At 40.4% G+C, this 16,753-nt stretch overlaps 1 protein-coding gene across 1 annotated transcript in view; it reads right to left on the bottom strand.

Moving 5' to 3' along the window:
• Positions 1 to 16,753, bottom strand: part of FLT1 (fms-related tyrosine kinase 1) — a gene marked incomplete at both ends in the record, with an annotated part of 69,402 nt that overhangs the window by 34,694 nt on the left and 17,955 nt on the right. Inside the window, 3 exons of the mRNA XM_010185381.1 lie at positions 12,861 to 13,020; positions 13,428 to 13,597; positions 15,509 to 15,626. Of these exons, the coding sequence (XP_010183683.1) occupies positions 12,861 to 13,020; positions 13,428 to 13,597; positions 15,509 to 15,626 (448 nt within the window). The remainder of the gene's footprint in view (positions 1 to 12,860; positions 13,021 to 13,427; positions 13,598 to 15,508; positions 15,627 to 16,753) is intronic.

The raw sequence follows: 16,753 nt of genomic DNA, 5'->3' as shown, positions 1-16,753 counted from the left end.
GCAGGTACAATGCATATTCAGGAAATGCTTGTGCATCTCTGAAAGACATCTCCAATCTCCTTTCTTGCAGCTCTGGAGCCTTCAGGCTTAGTTGTTATTATTATACTCTTTCTCACAATTCCTTGAAAGAGACTGTATATATATTTAGGTTGCAATGTCTTAGGGATGAGAGTTATGTCTTTGTTAATGCTTAGCACAATGGGGTGCTGATTACTCATTAATACCATAATACAAACTACCATCATAATTACAATAACATCACAACAACAAGAAAAACACATGTAAAACACCAGATGAAATATTAGCCCTGGAGGCACATATGTGAACTCCACTTATTTCACATACCATACTATCGCCATTGTAATCACCAATTACAATGTTAATGCAATTATAGTATAAAATTAAATACACTTTATAGCTGTCCTCCATGGTTCTAATAAAAAAGGAGTCACAATCAAGCTGAGAATACATTATCCACCAGCCCACGGTACCCAGCAGGAGATACAAGCACAGTCGTACACGCCACTTTGGCTCCACGGTCTGCTGGATCAGCAAATGTTTACAAATCAGTTGCAGTGCGGCTGCCAAGCAAAGCCTAGGACAAGACTCAGACTCATCCCTTTGGATGCAGAACCAGATGCTTTCTCTCCTCAGCTGCCAAATGTTCTCACTTTAACCGCAAATACACTAACACAGCTTAGGGACACAGAACATGAGCCACCTCTGGTCTCCTGAGCTGGTTACTTGCATTAGTACTCAGTCATTCTTCCTCTTTCTGCTGCCAGTGGTCCCACTGCTTAAGCCAACAGCATCGGGTAGAGATGGGGAAGGGACAAATGGGAGTAATTAAGACTCCTGCCCCCTAATCTGGCTTCAGCTTGTAACAACAGGCATTTTGTAACAGAAAGAGAAAAGGCTCCACTGGACATAGATGTAGTCATCAAACCAAATGTTTGTGTTAAGTACAGATGCTTGGAAAGAGAGAAAAATGAAAATATAAAAATTTACTTCAACTGGGACCAAAATACACAATCATTTTCCCGTTAATTCAATTGATGCTTTGTTGCATGTGGCCTCAGATAACATCAGCTACGCATTTTTAAAAAAACTGCAAGTTCAAACTATCCACTCAGTAAAATAGCCAGGGTATCCCATTGGTAAAAAGATCTGCCTGTGTTTGCAGGGAAATCCCACTGAATTTTGGATATCTGAACCTTACTCCAGATATCTCTGGAGTGTGTGAATTCCTGAAATGTTTTGTTGTGGGATGAGCCTCATTGCTTTGCATCTTCAGGAAAGCTTATAGCAGGGTTACCGCCAGGTTAATGAAAAAGCACACAGCGTGCACAGAGACTGATAAACAAGCTAATATCTGCCAGCACATTTCCAAGCACTTCAAGGAAAGCACCTGCTTCCCCACAAACGCTTTCACGTCCCTACTTTGTGGGTGCAACTATGCACATGTAGAGATCCTATAGAATAAATGCTAAGAGGTTGTGTGTACAAATGTATGTTTATGAACATTATGCAATCTCAGAGCAAGGTAATCAGACCCTGAAGTCTCAGCCGAGCACTGGGAGAAGCAGAGTAATCAGGTTTCTCAGCCCGTAAGTAGTTTTTTTCATATGCCTGTGTGTGTGCTTCCATGTGCATTGTCTGCTCACACACACACACACACACCTGCATGCACAGGCACACTTCATCCTTGCTGTTGACACCCTGAGAAATAAGCAATTCCTTGGTAAAACCAGAAGATGTTAGCCGTCCTGCAGGTTTCAAGGGAAGGGGGGGGTGAGAGCGGCTGTGCTGGTGCTGGGGGAAAGCAGGCAGCACATGCTGCCTGCAGTGCCGGGCAAGATTCGGTGGCAGACCTGCTTGCCTACCTTACCTACGGGAATTTACACTTCTTTGGAAGGGCTGGGAGGAGGTTTATGCAACCAGAAGTAAGTTCAGCTTTGTAAAAGGTCTGTGATGTGCGGAGCTGGCACCGGCGGGGGCCCTGGAGAAGAGGCCTGGGGGAGGGGAGCCAGCCCACTTCTCAAGAATACATCAAGCCCTTGAGGAAGTAGAGTGTGCCATGTTTGAAGATGCAAAGATAATCACAGTGCTGGGAACCGTCTTGTGTAGTGGAGGAAGCCAAACAACAAGAGGAAAGCAGCATATGCTCCTGATTTCGCACAGGAAGCTAGCAGCACCTCCTGCCAAAGTAAGATAAGAAAACTCCCATGGCCTATTCTGGACAAGGCCATGGTTATCAACCTTAGCTTCACACTGTCCTCACTCTGCTCCACAGCCCGCTCCCTTTCCTAATGAGTTTCAGAGCCCTCACCTCTATTAGCATACAGCATGCCAAGTACAATAGTGTGGTATATTTATAACTATCGACAGGGAAAAGTTTCCAGGGTAAGAGTGTACTTCATGTCATCTTGGTGTATTCCACTGAAATCAAACTACAAACCCACTCCAAAACTAAAGTCCTGCCTATGAAACTACCAATCTCAGAAAAGTGGTTTTGTTGTCACCCCAGTGATTTATAGTGGGGCATAGGAGCTGAGGTAAAGGATTTGTCTACTTCTTCACAGGAGAGGTTTGATTCTCTGTAGGACAGACAGTCCTAAAGGAAAGCCCTAGACCAAGATTGTGTCCAGACACATCTTCTTCTCCATCCTTGAGACAGACCTACAACTTGGAGTTCAAGCAGTACAGTGAAAAATATCAGCAGAGGAACCTCGATCATCATCAGCTGGAAAAATACTCATCTCCTATCTTCCCTCCTCCTCCCTGCCAAACCCTCCTTGTAATGCCAGAGGCCATTGCAACCTTTCCCTCCTGTAACTCCCTATTAAATTCTCTAAGCATTCCTCTTGGCAAAGCCACTGGCAGCCTCAATCACATTCTTATTTACCAAGGTAGTATTTGGCAATTGCACTAGTACTAGGAACAAGAGGAAGCCATCCTGTCACTGATGGTGACCATTTTTAAGAATGATTAATGGCAGGCACAGTATTTTTCTCAGCATCTATCCTTTTTTAGGACAGCAGTCAATTTCTAGCAGCATCAGGGCAATGTTATTCTTATAAATTCAAGTTGGGCTGACTCACATCTTTCAAGAGGCGGTGGTGACGACACTAATTTCAAGACAGGAACTCTGGAAATTCCTGGAATTGTAAAGAAGATATAGGAACTGTTTTCCACTGGGAAGTTATCAAAAAATCTGAATGAGATGGGCCTTGCCTGCTCCGTGCCTCAGCATCCAGCACCATGCAATTGGTATTGTGGACCTGGCGAAGCCACGCATCCTGGGGAATACTGAGTTGATTTGAGGCAGGAAGCAGAGAGGGAAAATAGTTGCAGGGAGCATGTATAGGTTGTGAAACGTGCTTAATGGGAGTAGAGGGGGAGAACGTGTGCTGGCCCCCTGCCAGCGTGCTCCACAAGCTTTGGCTATAACACTATAATGTGCTTGTCCTTTAGTAGCTGTGGTCTAAGCATTCTTGCTCTAGATCAAAAATAATTGGCTAGAGGTCAAAATGATGGCCCCACCGCCTTTGGTGGCAAAGCTGCAGCCAGCTGGGAGTTCATCCTAAGCACCTTCCCTGATACACACACTCACACAGAGTATGTGGGTTAGTAGGGCTAGGTGGAAATCTACAAATAGTAGAAGCTTGATATAGTTTACATAATGTATTGTAGTTTATTTATATTTATTTAGGAGCTTAGCAAGACATGTCAAACAAGCTGCCCTGAGAGCAGTGCAGGCTCCTCCCCTGTCTCATTCATCAGCCCTTCACCCCTCTGCTCTCACTGTCAGTGGTTCCTACTACTGCCCAGTACAATGTCAACACTTGCCCATCAAGAACCGATGGGATAGCACCAGAGAGAGCATCAACTATCCATCGCCACTCTTTAACCTCCATCTCCAGAGTGGGAGCAACTTGTGGTCAAGGACACTATCAGATATGCTGAGAATTTATTCACTGCTGAGCTGCAGGGTGGCTGGAGGATTTCTCACTGGCATCAATACATTAGGCTGGGTTGGGGCCCTAGTGCACTGCACAGTTTCCAGAGTGAAGTTTGAGTTGTTTTCTCTTTTGTAGGATGCTCTGTGACCCCATTGAGGGGGACACTTAGAGGGATAGCACATTCTCTAGGGGAGATCCCTGATATCTTGAATGCCTCATCCTCCTGGTGAGCATCTTTGAAAACAGCAGGGTATATGGCATTCATGGTCTTGCTGCATATCACCATAGCTCTATGGAAAAAGAAAGCATTTAACAGCTGCACATTGCCTTTCCTGCTATTATGTGCATGCAACCAGCTAAATGGATAGTGTGTCCCTTTCACAGTCTTTCTTTCCAAATATAATGGCTTGCCCTGAACTACTCCAGTATGTTATCACAGAAACCTGATTGATCTGAACTATCTAAAAAGAAACAGTAAGATCAACCCTTCATCTGCCCATGCTCACATTTCAACAAGAAAAAAACCTCAACACTTCTACACCTGCACACCTGAGCACCCTGCAACTCCAGCTATGGACAACAAAAAATGCAGATGACTGAGGCTGAGGGTCACCAAAAAACTCATTTTACTTTCAACCTCTTTTTCAGTACTTGATACCCCTGGCTATCAGGGAACATAACAGTGTTTGAAAGTAATTTTTCAATTGTTTGCACATCCTGAGTTGACCTGAAATTTTCTCACCTTGAGTTGGTTATAAGATAATTATACTTTGCTTCTTGTCCCTCAATTTCCTGCTTCACACAGCTTAGCATTCTTAATGGACACAGAATACCATCACATTTCAGACAATCCTTTCTTCCTTCCTTCTTGCCCACCACCTTTCCCTCCTTTGCTGGACTGTAGTCACTCTCATCTCCCATGCGGTCACTGACTCAGCGTTCACTTTCTCTCTCCGGCAGCACCAAACATGTCCTCCACAGAGGAGCAGGATGGTGGCTGAAACTACAGATTTACCACACAAAGGATGAGGTTTCCACAAGCACCTAGAACATCACGCTGGAAAAAAGTGCTTGATTTTAATAGTCTGTGTTGTGCTGAAAGGAAGAAGTGTTTTCTGATGTGGTTGAGAAGTCAGAAACCTAAAGAGAAAGACCATGAAACCTCTACATACAATGTCCACTCTTACGCTGTATTTTCTGCTTTGAAATAAGTTCCCCATATATGAAGTTGAAGATACTGTTCAGACCTTTCCAGCATAAGTTATTTTCCATGCAAAAGTCAATCCTAACAGCCCACTCAACTTCTAAGCATAATCTCACATCTACAACCTTCCAAGACCCAGGTATTCCCAACACCTTCCTTCTCATAATCCTGAAATTCCCTTTTCTTTGCTGTCCTGCCTGGATTGTCTTGGCTGTAGAAAGGAGGAATTATTTATGAATCTATTTACACAGTCCCTAAGACTCCCTGTCTTGCTGACAAGCTGGAAGCACAACTAATACCCCTTTTCATTTTCCAGTGATCAGCAGAGCAGATAAAAGCGCTATTGCTGCATTAAGGTGGTGTTTTTCAAGATGGTTTGTTTTCAGCTTCACTGCAAGCACAGGTCTGAAGGTAACTCTGGGCTGACTGGAGTGAAGGACTGGAAGTGCAGGCAGAAAACAAGGAAGGAATGAGAAAGAATGGAGGGAAACATTTTTAAGGAGAGAGAGGAGTTAATTATAAGGAAAACAGGAAGAGAAAATACTGACAGATGTGGACATAAGACCAAGGATCCATCTACCCCATATCCTGTCTCAACAATGACCATAAGCAGATGGTTGGAGATGAGTAAGAGCAGGACTAATTTCAGATACTTCCTCCTAATACTCCCCCAGTCACCAATTATTATCAGCTCAAGAGCTTCCTTCAATGGAGGCCATTTCAGTGGATTTCTCCTCCAAGGGTTTGTGCAAGTTTTTCAAAACCCCAATTTCCCTGGCAAGAAGTTTCACAGATCTGCTACCCACTGCATGCATATCCATCCCCTTTTTCTGAACGAAATTCTGAACGAATTGCACTCCTCCTGGCTTCACTAATGGCCTCTACTTCTTGAACTGGAAAAGCCATACACAACTGATCCTCAGACATGAGTGTCCTTCACAAGTCTGCAGATCTCTATCATGTAGCCCCCAAGCCACCTCTTACTCAGCCTGCAGAGCCTTGACCTCTCTCCTCACTCATCCCTCACACATTCCTCTCATTCCCTGAATCTCCTTTGATCTTTTTTGTTGCCCCTCCTGGTGTGCCTCTCAGTTTGGCTGTATCCTTTGAGATGAAAGAATCAGAAATGCCAGTATAAAAAAATGTCAGTAATCCATGGATTGATGTGGAGTTGTCATAGTGTTCTCTATTTTGTTCTTTATTTCTTTCCTGGTAATTCCTAACACTTGATTTTCTTTTTGAGCTGCTCATAACTGTGGTCATTTTCACAAACCCATGCATGTGATATATATGTATTACCAACATCTCTTCATGGTAGTAATGATCAGTCACAGCCTTTTTACATGTAGAGCCTTTTTACACTTATATTCTACATGTGAAAGTCTGATTGTTTTTTCCTATGTACATCACGCACATTTATCTTCAGTGAATTTTATCTGCCACTTTACCACTCACATACCCACATTCATATAGTCCAGCATTTCTTCACAATCATTCCTCATCCTTACAAATCTGAATAACTTTGTATCATCAGTAAACTCTGTCACCTCCTTACCACCTTTTCCAGGTTATTTCTGAACATGTTGACAAGTACAGACGCCAGCACCAGCTCCTGAGAAACTTCACTGGTTGCATCTCTATGTATCTGCAAGAACTGGGTGTTCCCTCTTAACCTCTGTTTTCTATTTTTTAACTGAATATATTTTTCTGAGCATGATCTTACCTCATAAGTTGAGTCTGTTCAAAGCCTTCTGCAAATGCTTTTTGAAAGGCATACACGTAAAAGGAAAAAGGATGCTAACTAAAGTTTGTATATTTTTGTAAAAGGTGTACTCGATCCAGTAATAGTATTCCATTCATAATCATTCCTAAGCACACACAGAATTTGACCTGGTGCCTTCCTTTGGCCAAGGTTTCTGGCTACAGGCTGGGACGTCCCACTGGCTTGGACACTGCCAGCATGTGTCCATGATGTGTAGTCCCACGTACAGCCTGTCACACCCTTTGTTTTCTATGGGCTGGACCACAGTGAGTAAAAGTTCAAGCAATAATACCCCACTGCTGGCATGACCCTTATGTGTTAGGCTAAAAGTTACTTGGGCAACACAATGCATTTTGTTTTAAAACAGGTTCTATTAAACTTGAGAAATTTTAAATTAAAGTGATTTGAAAACTAGCAACATCAAAATTTGAAAGCTTAAGCTTCTGGTTCAGCTAAGACCCATAACCAAACCGTTTACAGTTTGCAGAATAAATTCATCAGTGTGTTACTCTGAGGACAGACTGGGGCAAAATGTACTCAGTGCATAGCTTGTATTTATCAAGCCAGGTCTGATTTACATGGTATTTTGTAAGTAAAGCAATAAAAAATATTTAAAAATACCAAAATACTGACTGAGGACAAGGATACAGTCTTACTAGCTGTTTTCAGAGGCTAGAAGGCGTTCACAAGCAAGCACTGACTTTTGGCTCACAGTGGAAATGCAGAATGAGATGCTTCAGCAAATTGTTTGTTCAGGCTGAGGCAGATCGGATGCTATTTCACTTCTCCCTTTCTTTTGGCTTCTAATCCTCTGCCAATCCACATTGCCACAATGCACACTCATGTCTGTTACTCTGGATTTTTGAAAGATATGTGAAAAACTCAGGGTCTGATTTTTTATTTATGCTAATCTATTTCCCCAATCACAGCAAAATATGAGAATAGCTAGCATATATTTTGATGTACCCATTTTAAGTACCTTTATACTTCTAGACCACTGTAAGAGGATTTTCTTGTAATAGAGAGTGGAAGGCATGAAGGCCACCAGACATATCCTTACCCAGTGTGAATTTAGAGCTGAGGATCTGGCCACATGTCAAATTAAACAAAGGCATTTCTGAACTACCTGTTTATTAATGGCATCTGACCTACTTTTACCAGCTCTAAGGATTCAGACTTCCCCTTCCCGAAAATAGAAGGTGGCATGGGGAACAAAAACAGTCACTGTGGACAAACTAATGGGCATCAATGTTTGCAGACATCCAATAATTAAATTTGGGTGGTTCAGTACATTTCTAATTAAGTACAATTAACATTTGTTCTTTACTTGTTCATTTTACATACCTCACTGATGTTCCAAATCTGTTTTCCCCTGATAATCTATCTGAGTACATCCTAATGATTCTGCTTTCAATCCCTTATTAATACCCTGACATAAACAATGCAGAAATGCAATTAGACTGCTATGCACACATGGCCCGCCTCTTCTTTCACTGAAGCTGGTGGGAGTCTGGCCTTGCGCTTTCATTACAGTAGTTTCTGTCTTTCTGTATCTCTGCAGAATTTTCAAGGAAAAGGTCTTGGTTTTGCCTCACTGAGATCCACGTCATGCTCCTCTTCCTCCCTGGGCAGTGCTGGAGAGCTATTTCTGTAGAAAAATAATCCACATGACCCTATCTTCACACTGCAGACAAGCTATGAAGGGAGGTAATATTCCCTTCTCATCGCTCTGTGTTAAATGAGTAGCGATTCCACAAAGAAGCATGGACGCACATCAGGGCACTACAAATGTAGTGGTTTCCTGAGATAGTCTCTCTGGCAGCAGAACCAGCTCAGGCATTGCTGCACAGCCCCTGGTCCCTGCTGCTGGTTTCTGTCCTCAATTTCAGGTATTCAGTCCCTTCATTCCCAATCCCACCATTCAGGTGGTTTTACCTCCAAAAGGAGTTCATATTCTGACACTAGAGTCAAGGGGGCAAAGAATCAGGTACTGGTTTTTCCAGTAACTTTGTTTATGAAGGCATCTCTACAATACTGTCCTGTTTCTCTCTCCCCCATGCACATGCACACAGAGAAAAATAAAAGCACAAAAACTACAGACTAATATAATACCAGGGTTGCAAAATAATCATCTTATATTCGGTTCGAGGCTAAAAAGAACTGATAGCTCAAGGAGAGAGGTAGGCAGCGAGGTGATGGGAGAGTTGGAACAACCAAGGTAAAAATCTCAGCTTTGCATCTGTTTGCAGTTTCTGAAGGGCTGATCAGGCAAACCTTGGGCAGAGCACAATGATCTCTCTTGAACTGCCCACATGGAAATGTTCAGAGAGAGAAACTGTCCCTGAATTACACTGCACAACTGTTGAGGAAACCAGTGCTTCCACAGAGCGATATCAGTATCTCATGCCTTGCTCGGCAATTTCTGCCAGACCAGTTTAAGATAAACATGAATCTGTTGAAGAGATTCAGGTCAAGAACCATTAAGATCAAGCACATTCCCAATGTGCAGATGCTTGTTCTGCAGGCTCAGAGTTGATGAGTTTTAGGTGGATCCCAGCCTGGCTGGCTCCAGAGGCCCTCAGCAAGCCCTGCCCCTGGCTACCCCTCTTCTGACAACCCAATCTGAGCAAAAATAAGGCCAGAATGAACAACTCCAGGGAGGTAGAAAAGAGGCCAAGGATGCTGATGGACACTGAAGGACAAGTGTCTCCCAGGCTGTCTTCTGCTATATCCACTGAGCAACTGGGAGTTCCCAGCCTGGGAATGTATGTGTACAAAGCACTGGAAAAGAAGTTTCTCAGTCATTTAAAAAAAGACTAATCTTTATTTTTTTAAGTTGTATTTTATTTCAATTCTTATTTCATCTTCTACTGTCTTTTACCCACCATCTCTAAACTTACTAGCTCTGCAAAAGCTTTAGAAAGCCCCAGAACATTACTTTTTGCCCCAGTTTTTATTGACTAGTTTATGTTTCCTTGCTAGAGTGAACATCGAAAGTGAACCTCTCCACCTATGCATTGTTAGCTAGCTAGCTAACAAAGGATTATTTAATAGCAATACTGTTCATTTAAGCAAAGTTATTTTAACAGAAAATAAAGAATGAGGAATTTTAATGATGTTGGTCTTCCCACATTCCAAAAAGTCAAATTTGTTGAGCAATTTTACAGCATTTTTTTTTACATTTACTATCAGGAAACCATGAAGACTGTTTAATTTGGCTGGTCTCCTGTTACTGGCCTGAATCATGTAGAGCAGAGTTATGTAAATTGATTGTGCTAACCACAAAGCATAAAAATATACCTGCATTTTATTTAAAAGCTATGGAATCCATTGAGATATTTTAAGATTTCTGAAACAGAAATACTGTCTGGAATAGAAACTGAAAGAAGCAGCCAGACAACCTAACGGTTTCTATCAAGGAGCCCATAGGGAACAGTCCTTCAAAAATAAAAATACCTAATTTATACACTACGCATTATTCCCCAGCTTGCAGTGATAGCACTCAAGTGATGTAAAGTTAAGCATATATATAAATCTTGGAGCAAACAGGTCTCTGCACTGCAAGGTCTTTGTAGCAACAGCATCTTTTTACTTGGAGTGTGTGCTCTGTCTTGTGGCACAGAACCCAGAAACCTGATGCAAGTCCCTACTGCCATACACCCAATAATGGTAATCCCTGTGGTTTTATCAAATCAAGGTACAGGGTACCTTTGTGCACAGAAATAGACATCACCCGAGCACAAATAAAGCAACATTTTAGCCTTGGAAACCTAACATTGGGCAGGTAAATCCAAGGAAATGCTCTAATGGCAGAATAAGAAATTTTTTACCCACTGCACAAGGTGCACACCTTAAATCTGCTGTTTAGGCAAATCTCCCCTCACACAAAAAGGAACGTACAGTGAAACAGGCGAGAATAAAGGGTTTTCCAGTTCTTTAGGGAAAAGACCTGAACTAGCACAGACATCAGCCTGAGCAAGCCATGCCAGCTGCTGAGGTAGTCCACTCTGCTCCCTTTCCAGAGCAGGAGACTATGTAATTATTTAGGTATTTCTGTCTTTCTGCGATAGTTAATTGACATCGTATTATTCACAGGGAGTCATTCCACTCCTCTTATGCAAAGCATTAAGAATGGTGTTCTCCAGACTACTTCTTCAATGAGCGTTTAAAGGAGAAGGAAGGGGAGGGGGTTAAAGAGACTTGTCACAGAACAATTATGAAGGCAACTTGGAAGCAAGTCTGGAAACAACCTTGTAACAGAGCCAATAGCAGATTCAAATCGTTACATTTCTCCTTTGATCACCTGCTCAAACACACTTCTAATTAGCATTTAATTGAGTCTACAGTTTAGCACATAATTAAACACCTGCTTGAGGATAGTAATTTCTATTTCTGATGACATGCTCTTCTGTGCTGCAGTGCAGATCTATGCTTGTTGACAGAAGGAAATATTTGACAATGGATGAGCACCACCCCAGCTCCCAAAGAAGAACCAACTGTTTCATCAGTGCCGCACTGTGATTTCAATCCAGAGCATGCATAGATGCATAAACACTTGAAAGAAACTAAAAGATTGAAAATTTTCATGTACACCTTTCATGGAGTTTCTTTACTTAAAAGATACTGTGATTTCTTTTCTTTGCATCTTGTGCCTATAAGCAAAAATGTATTACTACTCAGAATTTCATGACTTGTAACAGACGACAGAAGCAACACAGCCCTTACCTGTCCTCAAAATGTAGAATTTCAGGTTATACCTATTCCAGCAAAAAGAGAGATTGCTAGTGCCACCTCTCGGTGAGAGGGGCACAGAAAGTCAGCCATTTGCATAATCCCAAAGCAAGATGTAATTGGGAAAACTATGTGTGCTTCTAGGAAGTGCTGGCCACTCTCACTGATCACAAAGAGGTTATAAGCACCCTTAATTTTAAATAAGGTGTTTGTCCTATTTAATTGAATTTAATTTAATTGAATAGGGTGTCTTGGAACCCTGCAGTTAAGCATGTGCTTAAACGTTTGGCTGGACTGGCACTAAAACCCAATCATATGAAAGTGTTAAAGTTAAATACTATGTAAAATGATTAATGAACTGAAACTGAGAAAAATGTTGGTTCCTAAACTCTTGTTAGGTTTTTAAGTATCTTCTTTGTGCTGTGATCCAAATACCTTGTATGTTTGAACCCTCCAATAGTAGCTTAATGTTAATGCCATGATGGAAGTTGAATGGTAACCATTAAGATTGCATTGGATTACATGAATCTGGAAGGGCTTTGGATAAATGAGTCAACACACAAACTTGTAATCGTAAGAAAAGGAGTTCAAAAGAACGCTTAAATATAAAAGAGGATTAGTTAAGCACCATATCAGCATCAAGTCAATTTCTATGGTGCCATTTAAATTTTACCCTGCTATAATATCATTTGGAGAATATTGGGCACATTTGGCTTGCTGAACTGAATCTATGAGTCAACATATCATAAGAAAGGTTTGACCTTCATAATGGAAGAAGTCTTTAAAATTATTTCTGTTGAATTTCAAAAGAAGCCACACAGCGAAATCACTCTGCATGGAGGAAAGCACGTAAATCTCCACGAGAAAGTGTGTGAACTTTCCATGACATTGTCTGCAAGGCTTCTCTCATAAAAATTAAAAAGCAATTATCGCCTCTGGAACTTGCATGCATGAATAGTAGTGAACTGTAAATAAATCTAAGTAGCAATACAAAATAACAACTCTGCCTTCCATTTTCAAATAATGATGCACAAAAAACTGCATTGTGCCTACACGCTTACTAAAAAAAACATTGATAAAAGTATACAAACTCCATTAACTAAGCAATGGTCATGGCAAGCTTGATTCTTGTGAGAAAGTAAATTTTTAAATATAATAGTAAGGGAAGACATGCTAAATAGAAGTAAGGAAGCTGTCCTACCTTGTTTTAGAATGGTTTTGTCTACAGGGATACCACATCCATGTAATTTTAGGCTGAGGAATACCATATACTGTGCATGTCAGCACTTGTTTGCTGTTCAGTAAATACAGATTGGGATCAGGGAATGATGACACAGCGTTTTCATATATCTGGGGTTTCACTGTAATGGGTAAAAATTGGAAAGCAATTAAAATCAGTTCATTCCCAATGTACTACATTGGTCGTGAAAATACTACATTTCTGCAGGGTGAGTAATAAGAAAAATCCTCAGGTGACAACAGAAAAATAGCAGGCATGAGTCAGATAAGCAGATAGTAACACATTTAAGTCAACAGGAACAAGTATGAGACCATGGAAGACAGAAATCCTTCTAATGAAAACCAGGGTGCATCTTCTGATCCCAAGATGGGTCTGCTACCCTGCATATGGGCCTTGGATTTGGGTCCATGGAAGTCAGTAAGAAAACCCACAATGACCTGAACTGTGCAAGATTAATGAAAATCTAGCTCAATGAAAATTTAGTGTTTACATGTTCAGGAGAAGTGTGGGAGCATGCTGTAAACTTACCATTTACTGTAAGAGTGACTGTAAGATTCTTAGACAAGTTCCACTGCTGTATGCTCAATATTATAGTGTAGTTTCCAGCATCTTCCTCAGCAACATCCTTGATGATTAATGAATAGTCTTTAACCATGTACCGGGCACACTTTTCAGCAGCAGGTAGCCCATCTTTTAACCTGTTTAAAAGAATTCCAGAAAGCAAAATTCTGAAAAACAATGTTGCTTAAACTGCCTGCGTTATATCATTTCACAACACTTCTCAATCTTTGGGTAAGGATTGAATTTACAGTCCGAGATTCCGTTTACCAGAGGCTCATTGTTCCCTTACAAATAAGATGATGATATTTATAAAGCACTTTGGAGAATACCATTCAATATATTGAAATTTCTAAGGATTTGACAGGGTTCTTTGGTATGAGAGTTGCTGGAAACTGCAAATCTGTCTCTGAAGATGCCAGTTTTCCATGCTTGTGCTGCCATTTATTCTAAAAGACAACCATTTTGGCTAAGAGTCATTCACACAAATGAAGGTTGCGTCATCCAGAACTGACCATTTATTTATGACCTCAGAATACATCCTGGGACAAAGTATTACAGTAGCCTAAGCACAGCTGTGAATTTAGGAAGAGGAAGAATACGAGTAAGTAGATTAGATAAGCACTTAAGAATCAGATATCCTGCTATCAAGAAAATGTTTTTAAAGATAACAGAAAAACAGCATACAAAGTACTAACTGTTGATCACACACAGATTCCTGAAGAAGCGCAATGTTTTTCTTCAAAGTCTAAAATACAGCATAAAGGACATTTTGGTAGTTGTTGTATGAAGGTTGACTTGATGTTAGTAGAAGAGTGCAACAGAGTTTAACTATGATGATAGACTTGATTAAAATGATTCACAGATTTTAGTATTTACAGAAAACTACTGTTTTTAGAGGAGCACTAGAAGTTTGGTCTAAGGACTATAGATTTAGGCATCTCACTGTATCTCTATTTTACAGAACCACTGAATAGTTGAGGCTTAAAGAGCCTTTGAAGATCACCTAGTTCAACTCCCTACTTGTTCCAGCAGTTGACCAACCTCACAGTGATAAATAAATAAATAAATATTCTTGTTTAAATGGAATTTTTTGTATTTCAGAACTTTTCAATCTATATGTGCCATCAACAAGCCCAACCATTAAAGAAACAGAAAACACTGTATAAATGGCTAGCATCAGCTCTACTTTCACCACTTAGTTTTCCATGTGGAGCTATAAGTCTAAGGGTTTTGTAAAACAAAATAAAATATTTGGAACAGAAGTAATTTCTGGCTGTGAGTAACATGAACTCTCACTGTTCATGTATGTATGGTTTGTTTTCTTAATCAGTCTTGTCATACACCCTTTGTTAAAGTGCAATGAATTGAGCCAGAGCTACTGGTGTTTAAAATTATTTAAACAAAACAACAACACAACCCGCACTTGAGATCATGAATAGATAACATTGTTTTATATAAAAGTGGTTTGGGTTAAAATAAAAAACAAAAGATCTCTTAGCACAGTTACATGAGCCAAAGTGAACGTTCCAGTCACTAAAGTATATCTACAACCTGCAGATCACCATGTAATAGAACCAACTTCCATTGTTTCTCTAATAGTGCATGTCTGTATGACTCAACTCAGTCAGTCATTTCAATGAAAGCCTTCTTTTCCTCTCCTACTGTCTGAAAAGCAAGCTCAGGTCTCATATCTAGGTCTGAGTGAAGTAGGATGCAACACTTCAGTCAAAGTTGGTAGAGATATATGGTATACATATGCTAGAGCTGTAGAGTGTCCATTGATTTCAATAGGAGACATACCTGACATATTTGAGGATCTGAGCTTTAAACATTCCAGGTCTTCCTTTTTGCACTTGCAAAATGGAGATAGCGTTCTCATCAATAGTTAAAACCCAGAACGACCCTGAAACTTCCAGTAAAACTCCACAACTGTATTGTCTCCAGTTTATTGCCATTTCAAGGGGGTTTATTTGAATATTTTACCAAGATATTATTTTTACTCTAAGAAAAGGTCCAGGATGCATGTATGGAAGTAATTGTTGTCCTACCATATAACCTCTGGAGAGGGAAATGCTTTCACTTTCATTGGCAAACGATAGGATTTTCTTCCAGCAACAGCCTCTACTGCAGTTTTTCTTCGATGTTTCAATTTAATGAACATTTTATCTGAAATAAAAGAAAAAGAGTGCATCTGTATTACTGATTTTCAGCCTGCAAAAAGAGTTTTTCTACTAAAGAGAACAGGAACCCAAACAAAAATTATCTTTAACAATTTTGGTGTTCCCACATGGCAACAGCAAGAATAAAGCCTAACCTCTTAGAGAACTATAAAATATTGAGAATAATACCACAAATATACAAGAAACTGAGATACAGTTCCCAGGCGATGACACTCCCTGGAGGACATACACTATAGTCAAATTCTCATAGTGCTTCAGTAAAAAAAAAAAAACGCACAAGAGGTAAGGTGGTTCATGGTACATGGGAAGCTGAACTGAATGATCAGATGAGCCTTCCACTCCTAAAGGTCAAGCATCAATGTATGTTCCAAAAGAAAATATTGTGCCAGAGAGGATTTAAGAGATCATCAGGGAAACAGCAAAGGAAAAGGCAGCAGCTTTCTGTATCATTTGTAAACAGCTGTTACATCAAACAAACAAATCTTTATCACTTCATTGGAACAATCTCAACCTGCTGGAATTTGTTCTTTTCCAGTTGTACTGCTCTGTATTTCAAACTCTCTGGCAAGTTTTACCAGAGGCAATAAAACACAGTATTCATACAATACATTGGAAAATCTCTTTCCCCCCTGCCCCAGACTGCACTTCAGCAAAATAAAACATTCAAAACATGAAAAAATCTGTGTCCTTTTGATAGAATCTATGGTGCAATACTTGCTCACATTATGGACTGCATAAGGATGTTGGGTATCTATTAAGCAAGTGCAATACTTACACTTGCCATGTATATTGAAAATAACATGCACAAGACAAATCAGTAGTTTAATTACACAAGTCAAATTATAAAGATACAATACTGATCCTGCAAACCCCTATTCACGCAGGCTCTTTCTAATACAGGTATCCCATAGATGGGACTGCTTACGTGAATGAGAGTTTACAGGCTAGCTTCAACAGTTCCAGCTTCTCTGACTTTAATTTTAACCTAAAACTCAGTTTCTGACAGCTTTAGATTACCTGTGTAAAAATATAATATGTGGCTATCATGATTCTTCCTATGCTCACAGTGACTTAGTCCAGGGCTTAAATAGAGAAAATGGACTGTAATACTCT

Source organism: Mesitornis unicolor, unplaced genomic scaffold, assembly GCF_000695765.1.
Source record: "Mesitornis unicolor isolate BGI_N332 unplaced genomic scaffold, ASM69576v1 scaffold1815, whole genome shotgun sequence".
Taxonomy (NCBI): domain Eukaryota; kingdom Metazoa; phylum Chordata; class Aves; order Mesitornithiformes; family Mesitornithidae; genus Mesitornis; species Mesitornis unicolor.
The sequence above is the reverse complement of the archived record's forward strand: the minus strand, read 5'-3'. Positions and strand labels throughout refer to the sequence as shown.